The sequence below is a fragment of the Epinephelus fuscoguttatus genome, linkage group LG16 (assembly GCF_011397635.1).
Source record: "Epinephelus fuscoguttatus linkage group LG16, E.fuscoguttatus.final_Chr_v1".
NCBI classification, from domain to species: domain Eukaryota; kingdom Metazoa; phylum Chordata; class Actinopteri; order Perciformes; family Serranidae; genus Epinephelus; species Epinephelus fuscoguttatus.
In genome coordinates, this window is record NC_064767.1 from 25,711,011 (window position 1) to 25,730,233 (window position 19,223).

The 19,223-nt window shown below is 41.2% G+C and overlaps 1 protein-coding gene across 1 annotated transcript in view; it reads left to right on the plus strand.

Annotated features, from left to right (window-relative positions):
* itga9 (integrin, alpha 9) overlaps positions 1 to 17,578 on the plus strand; it is a 62,423-nt gene extending 44,845 nt beyond the window's left edge. Inside the window, exons 19-28 of the mRNA XM_049600336.1 lie at positions 1,208 to 1,294; positions 1,437 to 1,516; positions 1,706 to 1,789; positions 3,298 to 3,406; positions 3,526 to 3,633; positions 4,938 to 5,063; positions 5,239 to 5,358; positions 5,451 to 5,546; positions 12,540 to 12,659; positions 15,138 to 17,578. Of these exons, the coding sequence (XP_049456293.1) occupies positions 1,208 to 1,294; positions 1,437 to 1,516; positions 1,706 to 1,789; positions 3,298 to 3,406; positions 3,526 to 3,633; positions 4,938 to 5,063; positions 5,239 to 5,358; positions 5,451 to 5,546; positions 12,540 to 12,659; positions 15,138 to 15,236 (1,029 nt within the window). The 3' untranslated portion in view covers positions 15,237 to 17,578. The remainder of the gene's footprint in view (positions 1 to 1,207; positions 1,295 to 1,436; positions 1,517 to 1,705; positions 1,790 to 3,297; positions 3,407 to 3,525; positions 3,634 to 4,937; positions 5,064 to 5,238; positions 5,359 to 5,450; positions 5,547 to 12,539; positions 12,660 to 15,137) is intronic.
* Positions 17,579 to 19,223: the final 1,645 nt, after the last annotated feature.

A 19,223-nucleotide genomic window follows, 5' to 3' on the forward strand; every position in this document is an offset into this window, starting at 1 on the left:
AAGTGAAGAAGTGCTGAACAAACAGACTTTGTCACTCTTCTCCCCACAGAGGGAGGCACAACACGCCATATGTAGTGATCTGCTCTCTCTCTCAAGGGCTGCCAGGTGGATGATGGGTAAACAGGCTGACTTCCCCAATCCTGCCCAGCCCCATGGGACAGGCGGTGTTTTCACAGCAGCATGAAGGAGTACAGGAAATAGAGGAAATTCCATCATTGCCAGTTGGGCTGGGGTCTCCCCCCACCCCCCCTACAGGGCTCACCATAGTGTCCGTGCAAAGGGCAACGTTGCTTATTTAAGCTGACTTAATGAAGATGGAGAGAACAGCCACACCCTGGACTTAACAGTGGGAATCTGCTGAATAAGGGAAATGGAGTGTGGATGATACGGTGGATGGATGTCTACCTTTAAATATGTCAGCAGAGACAACCTTCACACCTCTTTTCTTTCTCACTTTTGGAAACAGGTTATAAACACAGGCCCAAACTTGACCGCAGTCGACGCATGCAGACGTTTTGTATGACTTACCTTAAGCCCCCTGCTGAATGTTCCAGGAGCGCTACTCTCTTTTTTTATTTTTTTTAAATGTTGTAGTCATGAAGTATCTCTGCCCTCTTTCATGCTCCCAGCACACGAGCTCAGCCGACAGCCTCCCAGTGAACTCTCGCTAAAAGAATTCTTACTCCTCGTAGGGTCAAGGCCCGAGTGTTTACACAGCGCAGCCGGTGAAGCTCCATATTGTTTAGACAAGCTTCCAAACACACAGCCTGGAGGTTGTCCAATTACCCACCCGCCAGGCTGTGTGTGTGCCATCACTGCTTTGTACATTTTTCGTTTAACTTAATTTAAAACTTCAATAAGATATGAGAACCTACTCTTTTACATGGAGACGTCTGTTTCTAACAATAAACTTTGACCTTACTGTAAATGTTGGCAGGTTTGTGTGTCTGTGTGTGTTCTTGCAGCTGCAGGAAAGGGTCTACTGTTGCTTTTTCTCATGCATATGTAGTCAATTATGTTATGAGTGATATTTGCATTTATTTTACCACCCAAAGCCACTGCTGACTGTTGCCTAACAGTTGGCGTCTTGTCTACTTTGTCTTCCTCTTTGTGTCTTGCATCTCCACGAGCGTCACCCACTCTGTCTCCAGTCTGTCTGTCTTTATCTCCTCCCCTCCTCACTCTCTGTCTATCTGTCTTTTTGCAGGAAGAGAAGGGTATTTCCTGTGGACTTGTTGATTTGGACTTCCTCAAATGCAGCGTGGGATTTCCCTTCATGAGAGCGCAGACTAAGGTAGCTCAAACCAAGGCCTAATTGCACAGTGTCAAAGCTGCATGTAGTATAAGACATACCTTTTTAAAGGTGTTGTAATCTCAGTAAATCATGAAGCATTGGTGTTCAGAACTCCTGGTTTATTGGGCTTTTTCCTCTCCAGTATCATTTTGCAGTGATTTTTGACACGAGTCAGCTCTCTGGGGAAAACGACACCTTACAGTTTTTAGTTCAAGCAAAAAGGTACGTATTAGGAATCACGTTTTACTGTATAACTAACAATAGATTTTTTTGTTTTCCGTTAATTAAAATGCTGAGATATCCCCATAAATTAGCCCAACTTTATGCCCCATAGCGTAAATACGTTTTTCACGGGTGCTTGGAGAATTCACAAAATGACTGAAAAACTGTATTCTTTATTGTTTGTTGCAGCGCCAATCCCGAGCACAAACTCTCTGACAATACTTTGGATCTGTCCATCCCTCTGGTTCATGAGACTGACACGACTATTACTGGGTAAGAGCACCATAACAGTGTACGTACTATTATTCAAACTACTAGCTGGAGCCAGCTTGAACTGGTTTCCCATCTGTTGGTTGTTGGGAGGAGAGGGAGTGCTTTTGTCAGTATGGAGCATGTCAACTTGAAAAGCCTTATCTCTGAAGGCTTTATCGTAGCGCTGCTTCACAGAGAAGGGGAAAGAGATGTAAAACAGCCCAAATCCTCCAGAACCCTGACATCTGATAAAGCTGCTGTGGGTGCTGTCTTTAATGTGGAGGGAGGCTTCAGAGCGAAGCAGGACACATCTGACTCATATCTCAACTGCTAAAGAAAACTTGGCTGTCCAGCTAATAACATGACTGAAGCCAGAGAGTTTTATGAGGCTCTTTTTTATCATGATTTCTGTTGGCATTTTAATAGATATTCAGAACATTAATATAGCAGGATAAAACTATTTGATGTGTAAAGACATAGTGGAGTAATGGCAGAGAATGAAGCTACGCCCCCTCTCTGTGTTGTAATCCACACTTCTCTGCTCGTTGTTGTGGTAGCTGGTCTGTGGTAGCCGTGTGGTAGCTGCTGTGCACATTAGTGCATGTGAGTCTCTGTGTGTGTGTGTCCCACTGGCTAGCTAATCACAACTGCTCTGTGTTCATATGGCGGTTACTGTTTACAGCACCCTCTCGACCCACAATGGCGGAATGTGTCCTCGTAGAAGGAACACTGCAGCACTGTTGCCGTTTTTAGCCCTGCTCACGCTATTAGCACCATACTAGCTGCTGGCTCAGCCACCTCCATGTTGAGAGCCGTGTGCAGACAATCCTGTCTCAGAGTCACAGTCATAAGGTGCATTTTCATCCACCTCTTTTTATGCGCAGTTTCAATTTGCGTATGTAAAAAGCTTCAGTGGAAACACCAAAATCTGAATAAACTTGGAAATATTGTAAGAAAGTTTTTACACTTGAGGGATGTGGAAGAGTGCATGTACTGCAAAAAGCTAAATGCAGTTGAAACAGAGTCAGTGAAGAAATGATGATATACTATATAGCCATGACATACCATTACTGCAGAGGCCACTGCAAACTCTCTTCATTGTCTCAGAATGGCTTCTGACATGTTTATGTGTACACACAGGACTGTTACCAGAACTCTTCCAAGAGCTTTGGCTGTAACTTCAGTTGTTCCACTCCATTTCCATTGTCAAGTGTACTCTCTGTTGTTATACATTCATTGACTGGTGCTCTTTTAATTGCGTCATCTTGATGCTCCCTTTTCTTTTGGAATGGCAGCTTACTGGTGAATTAGCACCACCTCCTGCTTATCTGAAAGAACCAACTCCCAATATCAGCATAACAGTAATGGGTTGCATTTTCTTTCGCAGATTTTCTGAAAATTCAGTTAAAATTTGTGCTGCATTTGGTTGAAACACAGACTATAGAAACACTCTGAATGTCACATAAAGCTCTGTTAATGTTATTGCATCATCTTCTCTCTCTCCTGAACCCTGTGGCTGTTGTGTGCAGTGTGGTAACGCCGACCTCCTTTGTGTATGGAAACTCCATCGATGCCTCGCGCTTCGTCCAGTTGGAGGACATGGAGTGCAACTTCCAGCCTCTCAACCTCACTTTCCAGGTACTGCTCGCACAGAGCATATAGGACTTTCTGTATTTTAGCATGTCTCTCTATATATATATTCACTTTTCTTTTCCTTTGTCTCCATCTTTCACTGTCTCTGTGTGATGTGGTTCCAGGCCATAAACAAGGGGCCCAGCAGGCTGCCTGGCTCCACCGTGGACATCAGGATACCCAACCGGCTGGCTGGCAACGGAGCTGACATGTTCCACATCATTGAAACTCAGGTGGATGCCAACAGCAGTCTATCGACATTATTTATCTAGCCCAAATCATTATTTATTAGTTTATTCACCTGCAGGCTGACATATTTTTAGCTCATTTATGCTGCCCTCGCCTGTCGGTCTTGCTTCTCCTCATGGCACAGCTGCATGTATCCACCTCAGAGGACACTTAAATGCACAGAAAGTTGCTAAACTGGTGGGCTTTTTGTCATGGCATGGCCAGTTTGCTTGGTGTGAGGTACCACTGGGCCAGTGAAAATGTAAGCAAAAGTGTTGACGTTGCTACCGAAGCTAGCCAACCATTTAGTTTCACAACATTTTGCATTTAGATAAAGAAACACAATACCCCCATTGGGTTTAAATGTTTTCTTAACCCTTGCATTGCTCCTTTCATATAGGTAGCTCATGTGGGAGCTCAAGCTGTTAATTGTATTTACTGTGAATGGGCAGACAGGGTTGACTGTATCCCACCCTCCTTGAGCCCATCTGGAATCACTTTCAGGGGATCAGACAGCTTGCACGAAACGGGAATGGGACACCTGCGGAGCTGGCTACTGCCCAGTCCCATCCCCAGCCTGGAAACACACATCATTAACACTGTTAACACTGCGTCTAGCCTGTTGCACACCGGACAGTTGCACACTTATATTTTATAGCCAGATATTCTTACATTTTATACAGACCTCCATTTGTACGGACATGATATACAAGTTCCTGACTGTTGCTCCATATGTAATAGTTTTTCTGCACAAAATCCCTCAATCGCCATAATTTAATGTGAAATTTCTGTTCTGGTGAGGGGTAAAGTTAGCGCAGCCTATGAATCTTCACACCAGCAGTGACAGCAGAAACACAGGACATGAGAAAGTAGGGCAATAAAAGCTCAGGCCTGCTGGGTGGCAACAGAGCGGACAATGAGGAAGGCCAGAGGAGATTTCCACCTCCAGAGCCTCAGGTCGGACTGAGGAGAGGGGAAAGGGGAAGTGTTCCCTGGAGGCTGGGCAGTAAACCAGACACCTCTAAATCACTCCATATGGGAAATCTGTCTGGGAGGGGTACCAGCTTGTTGTTGGGGAGAACTTCCTGGATACTCATAACAATAGTGACTCGGCCAGACTAGGTGACAGAAGTGCTTGTGTGTACATTTTTGCTGTCAAATCAAAATTCACCCAAATCATTGAAAACATTAACATGACAAAATCTCTTTTAGACTCAACTCTGTTATACTTACAACATAATAAGGTATGAAATTACCTGAAATCTTCGTCAGCACAGCTCAGTTATTCTGTATCGCTGTCCTCTTTTAGGTGGCTGATGGCAGAGGGAACTGCACCCCTCACAGGAACCCGACTCCATGCACCATCCCGCAGGACAAAGAGAGCATCTTCCACTCCATATTTGCCTTTTTCACCAAATCAGGACGCAAAGTCTTGGTAAATATGCAGATGTTACATTGCACTTTGACATTACAGAGGTCACTGACAGTCCCCCGTGAGGGTTCCTGTTTTTGTTTGGGTTTTTTTTAGCCAGTGCAACATCTGTTCACAAACCCTCCTGCTCACTCTCCGTCTTTCTTAATCTGTTTCCTCTTCTCTGTCTTTTTAAAAGGACTGTGACCGGCCCGGAAGAGCATGTATGACAATCTCCTGCAGTCTGGGCCCGCAGTTAAAAGAAGAAGCTTTGAGCATAGATATAAAACTTCTACTCAACACTGAAATTCTTAAGAGGGTAAGAAACGTGTCACAGGCTTGATGAATTTAGTTGCAGGTTGTTGTGATTTTAATAGTAACGGTAATCCACCCTGTTGTTTCAACACATAGGATAGTTCCTCTGTGATCCAGTTTGTGACAAGAGGCAGCGTGCAAGTAAATGACAGGGCAGTGGAGGTGCCAAACGGCCTGCCAGAGGACATTTCTGTGAGTACATCATGAATTCAGTTTTAGTGTTTAAAATCTACTCACAGCTGTTTAATTAATATTTTTATATCAATAATTGGTAAGATGACTATGTGTAATCTGAAAGTAATTGCTTATAATGGCAAACCCATAGAATTATCACCACACTCTGCAGTTTACCATAGGCCTTTTTGGCATTTTAGCATCCTTCACTCCGCTGTTTAAGTTTTACAGCCCACAGCTTCACTTTGGTTCATTCACACCGCTATCATCAGCATTACTTTCAGCCACAGCAGAGAACATTTAACTCTGTGTTTACTACTGTACATGACCAGCAGCAAATGGCAGCTACTGCTAAAGGCCCAGATATGAAAATGTTTTTTTGTGATTTGGGTGAATTGACCCTTTGAACCTTGTTCGCTTTTGCCCAGTCTGGATTAACAACCTTACACATTTTCTCTTGCCATGAGTCACAGGCTTCAGTGCAAAACTGCTCCAGCTGGTAAGGCCACTGTGTCTTGCTCAGTGTTCAAATTACACCGTGACTTTCAGAGAAGCCCTATTTTTCATGGGGGGGGGGGTTCATGCTCGTGCATACATACAAATATACTATCTAGAATAGATTTCAGTTCATACCAATAATATTGGAACAACAGAAAAAGTAAAAGAAAATGGAAAGATTTTTTTAACTGGTCTCTGCTGAGAAACAATAAAAATGCCAACACACAGTAGAATGGTTTTTATTACTTTGATAAGAAGACAAGACCCAGGCTGCAATCCATGACCATTATCAGTGTTGGAAAGGTTACTTTTGAAATGTAAAAGGTAACAAATTACTAGTTACCCTGTTAAAAATGTAACGAGTAACTATTTTAATTATTTCATCAAAGTCATGTAACTTGTTACATTTGATTACTTTTTAATTACTTTTCCAACAAATGTTTTAAACTGGGGAATAATGCCGAAAACTTCTAAAATCAAAAGTGCATAAATGTTGCAATAAAAGTCATCCCAATGGCTTGGCTGACCTGTGCTGTCCATAGATATGCCACAAGAGGGCATTCCTGCATGGCAAAAAAATTGCAAAGCAACAAAATTATCGTTATATTCCACATATTTATTAGGGATGCACCGAATATTCGGTAACCGAATATATTCGGCCAAATATTGCAAAAAAACACACATTCGGTATTCGGTGGAATAAGTTAAAAGCAAGGCCGAATAATAGCGGCGTGTTTTGATAACGCAATCAAACAGCGTGCCCTGACGGGCAGAATAAAATGTCAGCAGTGTGGCAATCCGACCGTCACGGCACTCGCATTTGCGACTAAAAATATTTTTGAGAGCAAAATAGGCTTAAATCATTCAGCACACTGTGCGAGCAGCCTACAGATTTCAACCAGCAGCAGAAATGAAAGGCGAATCCCACCGATTGTGGGTTGAACGAGGGTCACAGACACAGACAGTAACGTTAATGTATTCCTGTCAAATACGGCGGCCATCAGCTTACCGGGCGACAGAGAAGTCAGCTCCAATAATATCCTCTTCTTGGTGTCATGACTGCCCAAAAGTACCTGAACAGCCGAGCCAGCCGAACACAGGTATGTGACGTGTCAGAGGAGAAACGAGCCTTTCACATTTTTCTCTTTGTGGCAGGTAACGGCCCACAAACCTCACAGCACTTTAGGGACTGTTCATTACTTATGAAGGGACTTGTCAGGGGAGGAGGGTGGCTGGTTGATTCTCATTTTATTTATTTATTTTATTTTGATCCCCCCTATGTTAATCACTTATTGATGCTGTTTTTGAAGTATGAATAAGTCAATAAGTAATTTATTCCATTGAAATATCATTGATGTATTATAGAAAAGTGATTTATCTTTTCATAAATGACAAAAGGCACATCTGCCTCATTTTCGCTGTGGTATCGTGATACTACTCAGAACCATGATATTTTCATTGGTATCACACAGTGGGTCCCAATTTTGGTACCGTGACAACACTAATCTGAAGGGGGTTCATCTGCAAAACTAATGAAAAACTAAACAATGATATTCGGTATTCGGTATTCGGCTAAGCGTTTAATAATATCCGGCTTTGGTTTCGGCCACAAATTTTCATTTCAGTGCATCCCTAATATTTATATAATAACTTTTTACCAAATTAGGGCTATCAAGTGATTAGAAAATAATCTAATTAATTACATGCTCTGAGATTAATTAATCTAAATTGATTAATTTTTGCTGTGAAGTGTCGTAGTAAAGCTGCTGGATTTTGGACACAATTGTCCCCCTGTTCTCTACCACCAGAACTGGTCTGCAGTCCATTGCAATCCATTTTGCGAGGGAGTTAGTCAGTCGGTCACAGGTAGACTTTCTGAGTTTGCATCTGAACACCTGGTCGAGTGTGGTTTTACGAGGCTGGCATCAGAGGCTGTGCTAGCTGGGACCTCTGAGTTGGCTGCTAAATGTTTTGCGTTGAGGTGATATTTCAGACTTGCAGTACTCCAATAATACAAAAGTTCCTCGCTGCAGAAATTGCAGAGACGGTGCTCTTATCAACAGCCCCGTCAGGGCATTTTTTAAATATAGATGTTCCAGTCACCGGGCCAAAAAGCATTGTCTCCTCTGCCTCAATCATGTGACAATGCCATTGTGTCACGGGGTCAAAGGACATGATGGAACACAATTAATCAGTGTTAATTTTTTTTCCGTGTTATTTTTTCTGTGATAAATTAATTAATATTAACATGTTATTTTTACAGCCCTATACATAGAACATATATACACGTAACCCCTCTGTAATCACCAACATTTTGATTAGTAATTGTAATTTAATTACTATTTTTTTCTCAGCAACTGTAACTGTTTACAATTACATTTATTTTTTTCTACATGTAACTAGTTATTTCAATTATAGGCATGCCCACAGCCTCAAGTATTGGCCTTACAGAAAACATAGCAAGATTACTTTTCCAACTGCAGAAACAGGAAGCATTCTGTTGATTAGACACATTTTTTTGGAAATGATTATGGATAAATAAACACGCATGTTGACAAGTGCTTTACTTTCAAGGCAGATGCTAACTATGGCATGCTGTTTGGAGGGCAGGGTACTCACTGCATGGCTCTGCTGGCAAAAATATATTAGTATGTAATATATTTTTATCTTTAGGTGCACAGTCCATTGTGCTGTGGTTAGACAATCCTTGAGCCACTGATGTGAGCCCGGGGAACAGCTGGAGTCTGTGGGTGTACGGTGTGGTGGCACTTCCATCAGCGTCCTTTCGGGGTCCTCAGCTGTGCTCAAGGACAGACCCCTCCCCCTGTTGTTTGCTGAGTGATTGAGTCGCCCACCAGATCAGATGTGATGATTGTATCAAGCACCCAGCATGCTCACAGGGGGATCTCTCAAGTGATTAGGGTGCCCTGCTGACCCTGAGCTGCAGATGTGCTCAGTAAATTCAGACCTGCTATGAATATGTCCATACCATGCCGCTCTTTCAGCACTTCGTAAGTGTGCTCATTCCAGTGACTGCTACCCCCCCTAGGTTTTAGTAAACACAGTTACCTTCTCCCTCAGGATCCCTGCTGGCTAGAGTACACACTGCAAAGTATGATTTGTGGGCCCGGGTTGTATTGCACGCAGCAAGCCGACTGGTTGTCAGCAGAACGACAAGCTCACTTTTTATCCCCTGTGACGTTTAAACAAACTGACATAAATCTATAGGATTCTGTTGGAAGTATGCAAACTTAGCATCGCAGAGCTAAGTTGAACGAACTTCACATTCAAGTACACATTCCTGGAATTATCTGATTGCACAAGTTAAATTGGGAACGTCAGTAGAGCTTTCATCTTTTCTGTACACGCAAGCGCCTCGGCATGCATAACAACGGGTAGATTCCAGAGCTCCGGAGGAAGGGGGAGGTGTTAATGTGGGAAACTATTCAACAGAGAGATTAATCTTAACTTGACCGCTTGGTTGTGTCTTGGCTCACAGTTGGCATCTCATGCCACATTTGTGTTCAAAGCCCATGCAGCAGCGCACACTGCAGCAGTGAATTCCTCAGTCATTTCTGAAAATGTCCCACCATTGTTTGCAGTGACAAATTACGCAAGATTGACATTTGGGGGATTACACATTATTTGCCTTTGTTTAGGATCATTAGTAAATAAACCCATCTATTTCATGATCCTAGTACATGTGGGGTTTTTTTACCATTTAAGGCCTGAATGCTGATATTAAAGCAGGCTTAGCTGTGGTGCAGAGCCATGCTATATTTCACATCCGCCTCATTGTAGTTAAGCGTTACAGTGAGCACTGGGTTAAGTGAACTGAGTTTCCTGTCATTGACAGATTATCCAACAGGTCAGTGTTCACTCATGTCATGGGAAACAGCCTAAACAGCTCTTATTTATTGTGGAACCAGGCTATTTTTTAAGAGATGCCAAGCCTCCCGAGATAACTCTCAGAGTCGTACTCGTTCTGAGCTCCAAGGAGTCTGTTTAAAGGCATGACGCTTCGAATTGAAAAAGGGAGTGGACGATAGATTATTTTCAATTTCACTGACCTAATAAGACGAATCATCGTTGGCATCAAACACAACCAGTGGTGCATGATGAAAGTGATGGTCAAGCCTATTGACGAGTTCTGTGACGTTATTCAATCTAGTGATAAAAACATAAAAGGCAGCAGTTGATGAAAACCAAGACTAAGAGTCTACAGCCATGTTTGTGTGAGGGGAGGGGTGTCATCCCCATGTTCCCAGGATCCTTTGTTCCCAAGGGCCTAGTCCAGCATTGTGTTGTGTTTTTAGCATGTGCCTCTTGATATAAGCCAACATTGTATGAAATTGATGAGGGCTGTCTTCGCAGTTCAAATAGCAAAAAAAGAAAAACAAAAGGGGGGGGGGGGGGGACATTTCTAATGCACTTTAAATGGTAAGAATCCATTCAGCCACTGTAGCATTATCAAAGTCTGAAGTCAAGAAAACTGTCCTGCCTGCAAATTTAAAGGCGGAGGTTTTAAGAAGAATTACATCAGTAGGCTATAAGTGGATGATTTCAACGTATTGGCCCAGGGAAACATACACTGAACATTTGACCAAGGGGGAAACCATTTCTGAGAACATAAAACACTTTGAAATGTCTCCTTAATGGGTCATAAAAAGCAGATATCAAGCTGGGAAACAGAACTCTGGAAGTACACTACCTTAGCGGCTCTGTGATCAAATGTTGATGTTTAGTGATTATAATGTTTACTAGGTTCACCATCTGCGTGTTAGCATGCTAACAGACTCTTAGTCTTGGTGTATCTGGGTATTCACACAGACAATAAGCTAGACTGGACTAAAAACACTGATGCTGTGGATAGGAAAGGTCAGAGCCACCTGTATTTCCTCAGGAGACTCAGATCTTTCAATGTCTGCAGAACCATGTTGCAGATGCTTTATCACCTGGTGGCAGCCAGTGTCCACGCTTCCACGCTGCAGTGTGCTTGGACAATACGATGAAGGCAGCTGATGGTAATAGACTCAATAAGCTCATCAGGAAAGCTGGTTCTGTCCTGGGAGTGGAAGTGGAGTCTTATGTGGAGGTGTCAGAGAGGAGGATGCTAAGAAAACTACTGAGTACGTCTCTCACTCAGGCATGCAGGGGGCATGCCACTCTGGAGTCATATCAGAGCACATTCAGCTGTGGATTGAGACCACCGTGGAGCACCACAGAATGCCACAGGAGAGCTTTTCTACCTGTGGCCATCAAACTGTATATACTTCTGTAGGGCGGAGAGCTGAAACGAATGACACTGACAACAATATTCACCTACACTTGGTGTACTACAACTTTGACATGAATATACATTACTACTTGTCAATATCTTCATATTTTCACAATCATGTGCAATAATACTTCTCATCATAATCAATATAGCATTGATTATCAGGCGTGGTCTGCTTTTTCCCACCATTTTAGTTTCATTTTTAGTAACTCTTGTGCTTATCTTACCCCTGTTGTTACTCTATCAGGCACTGGTTTTGCTTTTGCTCCTTGAAAACACTTCTTTCGTGCATATTTTTATATTTTGCCAGATTTTTAATACGCTTTTGTTTATAAAACTGGACCCGGTAAGTGACCCTGATGCAGGGAACCCACTGGTTGTCTGGTTGTTACTGGTTGTGAACCTGAAACTGTGGTTACTGTACTTAGTTTTACTGTAATTTGAAGCATTCTCTGGCACAAGACTTTCCTTCGGGATGAATCTATTGAAGTGAACTGAACTGAATTTGCCAAGTAGAACTAAACACAAATTGAAGCTAGGGTTAGTTTTACAAGTGTTTTGTTAAAAACCAAAATCCTGGGCACACTGATTGCTAAATAGGATTCATCCTCTGGAGACTATGAATGTCTACAAAATTTCTTGCCAATCCATCTCATTGATGTTCGGATATTTCAGTCTGGACCAAAGTGGTGAACACACCAACAGACTAGAGTCATGCTGCCAGCGTGGCTACAAATGATCACTTACTATGTGAATGAAAACATATTTTGCATGGCTGTTTGTTGCATATGGGGCTGGGGTTAGCCCTGAGTGTGCTCAAAACTCAGCTGAAGAGTGCAGACTTTCATTAGAGTTCTGTAAAATAAATAAAAATGTGTTTCAGTGGATGTTTCTCAATAGTGTACAGTATAAACTGATTCTGAATCTACATTGATTTTGTCCGTTTTTGTGTCTTTCTTTTGTACTGATTTATTGAACGTGTTCTATTTAAAATAAACTCCATTAGTATCCACTTTCACGCTGTTTTAGGTTTTAGATGTAGCTCCTCTTGAATCAAATCGAGAGTTCTGACAGCAGCTAAAGCGGCTGAAAGAAGACATGTCTCGGTTGTTATTGTTGCACTGCATTGCATCATTAGCAGCACATGACTTAATGATTACTCTTGTGTGTCCCTCTGTATCTGTCTTGTATTTGAGTGTGACTCACTGACTGACTGAAGTGTTGTTGTGTTTCAGCTGGTGTTCGAGGCTCTCCACAGTCAGGAGCCAAGGGGTTACGTAGTCGGCTGGATCATCGCCATCAGTCTGCTGGTGGGAATCCTCATCTTTTTGCTGTTAGCTGTGCTACTCTGGAAGGTAACCAACACACCAACACAGATTGTGATTTTCTAACATTAGTTGCAAAACTCACCAAACTCAAGCAATATTCTGCTGAAGCAACGTTACTAAATAAGAAGCAGTTGTCACAAATGTGTGTGTCACCCCCAGAAGTGCTGTGTCTAAGTGTCAGCAGAGTATCCAGTTGTACAGAGACAGCTGGAGGTAGGGGAAGAGGTGGGGGTGAGAGCTCGCGTTGGGCCTTTAACAACCATGAAAAGGACAAATCACAGACTGGACAATAATTCACACCATACCGCTCACATGAAAGAAGAATCTAAAAGGGAAATGGCAATTACACTGATGTCCAGAGGCCCTGTTAGCACAGAACGCCTTTTCTTTTTCACTGCCTCATTTTCCACCGGGAATACCACAACGAAGCTTTGGAATGTTGGTCCTGGGATACATTTCCCCCCGATCCCCAGGTCCTCAGACCCTGCCAAAATAAACCCCACTTACAAGAGCAGCACATGTCCTGTATTGCTCTCTTCAGGAAATGCCTGAGGAGAGTACAGGTCTGTATCAATAAACTTTAGTCGCCAAATGCAGATAAATGAATGGAGTCGTAGTGAGAGCGGCATCATCCCAACATGGCTGCTCTGTTTAGATACACACAAATAATCTACTGTGCTCCATCCTTTCATATCTCCCTTGCATTACACTTGGTAGTTAAATGAAAATTAGAATACATTGCTATCCTAAAGAAGCAGCGCATTTCTACACGGGAAATGCTTGATTTGCTTTCATCCATGTCGGCTCCTTTGTGTGGTGGAGCCTATTAACTTCAAATTGTGCACCCTTTACAGTACTGCCGACCATTTTTCAAAGCATACCACGCCATGATGATTTAAATTGATTTCCTGTCCCTCAAACATACATTGTTTTCCATGTGTTTCACTGCAGGAGAAATCTCAACTTGCAGTTATTTGTAACTTTAAAGCTGTGTAATCCATCACAGTGAATTTAAGGTTTGACTTTCCCCTTTTAAAACCATATTAGTAGTGTAATAATATATCTGAAGGTGGTACATTTGTTGACACCTCTGAGAGTGAACTCCCAAATAACACTGCATTTACAAGCATTGTAAAATCAAATCCAGACATATTAAAAATGGTGCTGTCCTGCAGCTGAGTTTCATGAGTCTGTGGAAGCACCCCCTGAAAGCACCAACAAAAAGTCCCCTCTAGTAACTGCATTATCACACGAAGATCACACTACTTCTTATATTGAGTCCAGAACTGTGACTGCTTCACAAAGACTTGCAACGTGACAGAATGCTCCCTTTAAAATAGATGAAAAATGAATAAAACAAAGACTTTAAAGGGAGTATTTTACTGTATCATGAGGCATGACCACATACATTTGACAAAAAGCTGACGAAATGTTTATAGTATCAATATAGATCAGTATAGGATCTTTAATAATTCTCCTGGCCTTACTTTTGCAGCTCCTGGTGTAAACATCCTTAATGCAGGCTAGAGCAGCGCCTATAGTGTGTTTAGCTGAATGAAGTACTCTCCTGTTGGGTGCTGTTTCCGTACCAGCCAGTGATGTTCCCTGTCAGGATGCTCTCATTGGTGCAGGAGCAGAAAAAATTATGGCCCAAGGATATAAGATTTTCAAGTCTGATACTAACATTGATATTAAAAAGCTGAAAAATCTGGGGCGTCAGTGGCTTAGTGGTAGAGCAGGCAGTTGCCGCAGCAGCCTATGTTGGACTCCAGCCTGTGGCCCTTTGCAGCATGTCACTCCCTCTCTCTGTCTCTCTCTCTGTCTCTCCCTTTCATACTTGTCTGTCCTATCGATTAAAGGCCAAAATGCCCCAAAAAATATCTGGTTCAGACAATATCTTTTTAACATAAATGCATAAACAAATACTTTTGAAAATAATCCCTTAGGTTTTTTTTATAATAGAACCAAGATATGCACTGAGCAGGATGTATTACAGTTAAAAAATACTGATACTAACAGTTGTTAGTGTTCCCTAATGTAATGTAATGACAGCACTCTTTATAAATCATCTCCAAATTACCATCAATATATATTTTGGATCTATGTACAGCAGTGTCTTGTTACTTAAAGGAATACTTCTTCAGTTGAGAAACAGTCCTGCACATACTGTAACCACCAGTAATGCCAAATTGTGTTGTAATCAGCCAATCAGCTGCTGTCTGTAGCTTCATATTTACTGTACAGACATCAGTGTTACCTATCCTATCATCTAACTCTATGCAAAAAAGTGGAAGTAAGTGGATTTCAGACATATTTGCTTACACTGATATATCTGTGATAAGCTAATTCGAGGTGATAATATCAGCCAGCATTTGAGCTCTTATTCACAGCAAGTTATGACATGCTTTGGAGAATGGTCAGCAGTGATGTAAGTATATGTGATCACAGATACACCGCACTAACGTACTAACCACTCTGATCCGTGTCCCTCTCACTCTCTGACAGATGGGATTCTTCCGTCGGCGCTACAGAGAGATCATCGAGGCTGAGAAGAACAGGAAGGACAGCGATGAAAGCTGGGACTGGATGGAAAAGAACCACTGAGACTTGCAGTGGGGGTCCCACAGGAGCCAATGAGATTAGGGATTGGGTCGGGAAGGATCCAATAGCACGTGGTCTCGCAGCCCAGCCGCCCCAGTGGCACCAGGCCCTTCAGTCTTCCATATGTGGAAGAGAAGCATATTCTCCATATTTTTTGGAGACTTGATATTTTTTTGTGGGTGGGGGTCCAGGAAACAGGCTTCTGAGGTGACAGTGTGGCTTGCCAGAGGACACTTGCTGCGGAATTCAGCTAATCTCAAAGGAGGTAACTCCCAACCAGCGAGAGCGGAGCTGCTGATGGAGACCCACATCCGTACGGGGATGTGGAGACGGCATGAATACTGGTGGACAACAAAACCCTCAGGGCTGTGTTACATAGCAAATTTATTTTTATACATACACTTTAAGCCATATTGTATAAAACTGGGCTTCGAGAAGAGATGGGGGATTGAAGGCCATTATAAACATACTGTATCTGCAGTATGTTTTCCTAAAAGCACTGATGTTTGATAAGAATGAATGCCTTGGCTCCATAGCTTTACTTTCTATGCCAAAGATATGTCGTGTATAGTATATGATTGGAGTCATTTGTATATTCAGTTCTTCCTGGGAGTGAAAGATTGTATCTTTTCTGTACTATTTCCGGCCTATGAATATCTGTTTTACACATCTGACTGCCCCTCCCTCCCACAGATAATCAGCCGGAGCTAATTCAGTGTTTTAGACTCACACACACAATGATTAAAGCGCTGTGTCCTCATGTCATCCGTTAGTGTTGTCAGAGTTGTCTCAGAGGCGCTGAGGGCCCAATAAACATGCGCTCTGAGGTCATTAGGACCTAGTCCAGTATGTGGTAATCAACCACACTGCAGAATTCTCTGTTAACACTTTATTTGTCATGTTTCCTGTGTTATCCATGCCTGATCATACAGGGGAGGAGTTGTGAATAATACCATTCACATTGTAAGCTTTGCAACTTATCATAAGCATTCCATTTGTTACAGTCTGACTTTAAACCTGTTGATTGTAGGTGCTAAAAGAGGATTTTTGTCAGATATAAATTTGAATCTTTACTCTCTGCATTGCTTTAAATTAACAAATGCTTTGAAAGTGCAATGCACAGTAAATTATCTGAAGCTGCTTTTGCAAGGAACTGTTGCTCAGGTATGCAGCTGACTTTTTAGATGGACACCCGTAAGCTTCCAGGTTCAAGTGCAGACTGAAATACTGTAAGATACGGCTCACTATACGTCATGGCACGAGACCTGATCATGATTTATTTCCAAATCCTCTCCAGACTTCACCTACGCGGACCATATTTAATTTTACTATTATGTTATTAGGTATTGGGTTTTCGCATGAAATATGAGATAGATTACTCTCCACGGCCAGATGAAAGTCAGCGATGGGAGTCCACCTACAGTCATTTACAGGGGCCCATGGCATGAGTAATGCCCTAAAAATAGGTGGGAATGTGCTGCACTCAATCACTACACATAAACGAGCTCTTTTGGGCTCATGGGAAAAGCTCATTTTAAGTCAACATGGAGGAATGTCAGTTCCCTGAAAATCTGCCACTATTAAAGTTCACAGCTCCTCGGTACTCACATTTTTTACCCCCCATGTTCTTGAAGGTCTTTGTAAAGCTGGGCTTGACTGTGAACGGGATTTTGCAGAACACAGTGAATTAAATGTTATATTAAATGCCCCCAAAGAAGTAAGAATATTAAGCATTTTGTGCATTTGAAGAGCTTCATTGCAAACAAACATAAGGAAAAATACATTCAGTATTACAGTAGACCGGATGTAAACGTGCAATGCCAAAGAACAAAAGCTATATTTTAATGTTTCACACTTCAGTGCGAAGACACTTTATGGCTCACTATGATTGCTTTGGCTCTCTGTTTTGTGCTGTATGAATCTTGTATTGATCCGATACACTTTATTTTACCATTTAATTCCACTGGCATGACGGCATATACTGTACACATTCACGTCTTCCCTCTGCATCTGTTAAACCGATGCTATACCTGAATGCAGAGAAACCGACACTTGACATTTTTTTTGGTAAATTTGAACTGTGATGATTATATTTTGTTTGTATGTTTTGTTGTCACCATTTATCTCACCGTTATTTGGGGTTTTTGTCCTGAGTATACTACTGTCACTGAATATCATTTCCATTATAGTGTGCTGTATGTTTGATGTTTAAAGTCATGTTGGAGCTGTATATTTATCTGTTGATAAATTTTAGAGTGAAATCTCATGGCTCTGTACGCTGTTTTTGTCACCATGAGTCCAGTGTGGCTGTTGATTGGTTTGTTTTTGATGGTGTGTGGTGCTCTCTGCTGGCTGCTTTGCTCTACTGTTAATGTACAGACATAAACTCTGCACACTACATAAACAACTACATGCTCAAAGTTTGTTATATACTTTTTAGTAGGTACATGCAATAATATTTGCTTAAATGTCAGGTTTTCTTGTGCAAAAACAGGATTTTATTAATAAGGGTCTAACATTTCATCGCCTGTATACAGTATGTATACGTCCTAGAGCTGAGAAGATTAGTCAGTTAACAGAAAAGTATCAGAGACTATAATTTGTCAATTATAGTGCACAAATGCCCAAAAAATCTCTAGTTTTGGCTTTTTACATATGAGGAATTTACACCTTTTACATTTTCACATTTTACACATTATTGTAAATGAAATATCAGTGGGTTTTCTTTGGATAAAATTAGAACTTTTGAGACGTGATCTAGGGGAATTCAATCAGTAAGAAATTGTAACAGGCAGTTTTCATTTTTTTCTGACATTTTACTAAGGTTCGTTCGGCAAAGGTGGACCACTTTAAATCTTTTAGGCAATTCAGTGATTCCTATGATACCAAAATTTATTAAAAAAATTGACTCTGCAACAAACATAATATAAAAAGTGGTGCCATTTGCAAGGCTATATGCCCTTTGAAAAGGCAAGCCCATCCCCATCATGGTTTTCTTTTGTTTTTTTGTAAAACAGTCAGTAGCAATCTATGACAAAATATGTTATAAAATATGTGCTTCTTCTACATAAACTATGAATAATATAATTTAAAAAATGAATAGTTCATAATTTTCTTTGGTATTTTTGTCAAATATGTATATGTGATGATTATGTCATATGGGTAATATGTACTGTATGTAGGTGTTAAACAATGTCTAGTCTCCATTTGATCATGTAATGAGACAATGACATTATGCGGTAATGGCACTAGGGCCTGTCATGAAAGGAAGCATGTACTGGGGCCCTTTGTAACTACCTTACGCCATTGCAACTATGTGTTTTAAATAACACTTTAATCAATTACACAATCAACTGATTCTGTCATAACACTATCAGGGTGTTTGTAGGTCTTAAAATGTCTTAAATTCAATTCTATAAACATTAGGCTTTAAAATTCATAAATAGTTTGTGAGGCCTTCATTGCCACAAATATTCTATCTGTTTCATTTATCCATCTGTAATTTATTTTTGTCAAATGAGTCAAGTTTATCTGCGAGTTCACATTTCTGATGTTACAAATCTTTTAAAACCTACCACTGAACCCAATACTGTTGTTTTACCTCATACTTTAACTAAACTGTTGGCAAAACGTAGATCAACCTAACTCACTCTAATAATCATATTGCCACATAAGACCTTTCTCTGCACAGGACCTCTTACATACTTACCTTTTAATTTACCTGCAATGGTTGAATAAGTTTTTCCCCCCCAAAATCAGTCTTTAATATTGATAAAAAAAATATCTTGAAAAGGTCTTAAAAGCATTAATTAGAGTGTCAGATGCTTTGTTATGTCTGTTGTGTGAAAATTGTTGTTGTGAAAATACTGATTGATAGAATAATTGATAATGAAAATAATGTTAAGTTGTAGAGTACATTCTGTTTGTGTGAGCAGTGTCACTGCAGGTTTGCATACAAAACCTAACATCAAGGGGGAAAAAATGCAGCTA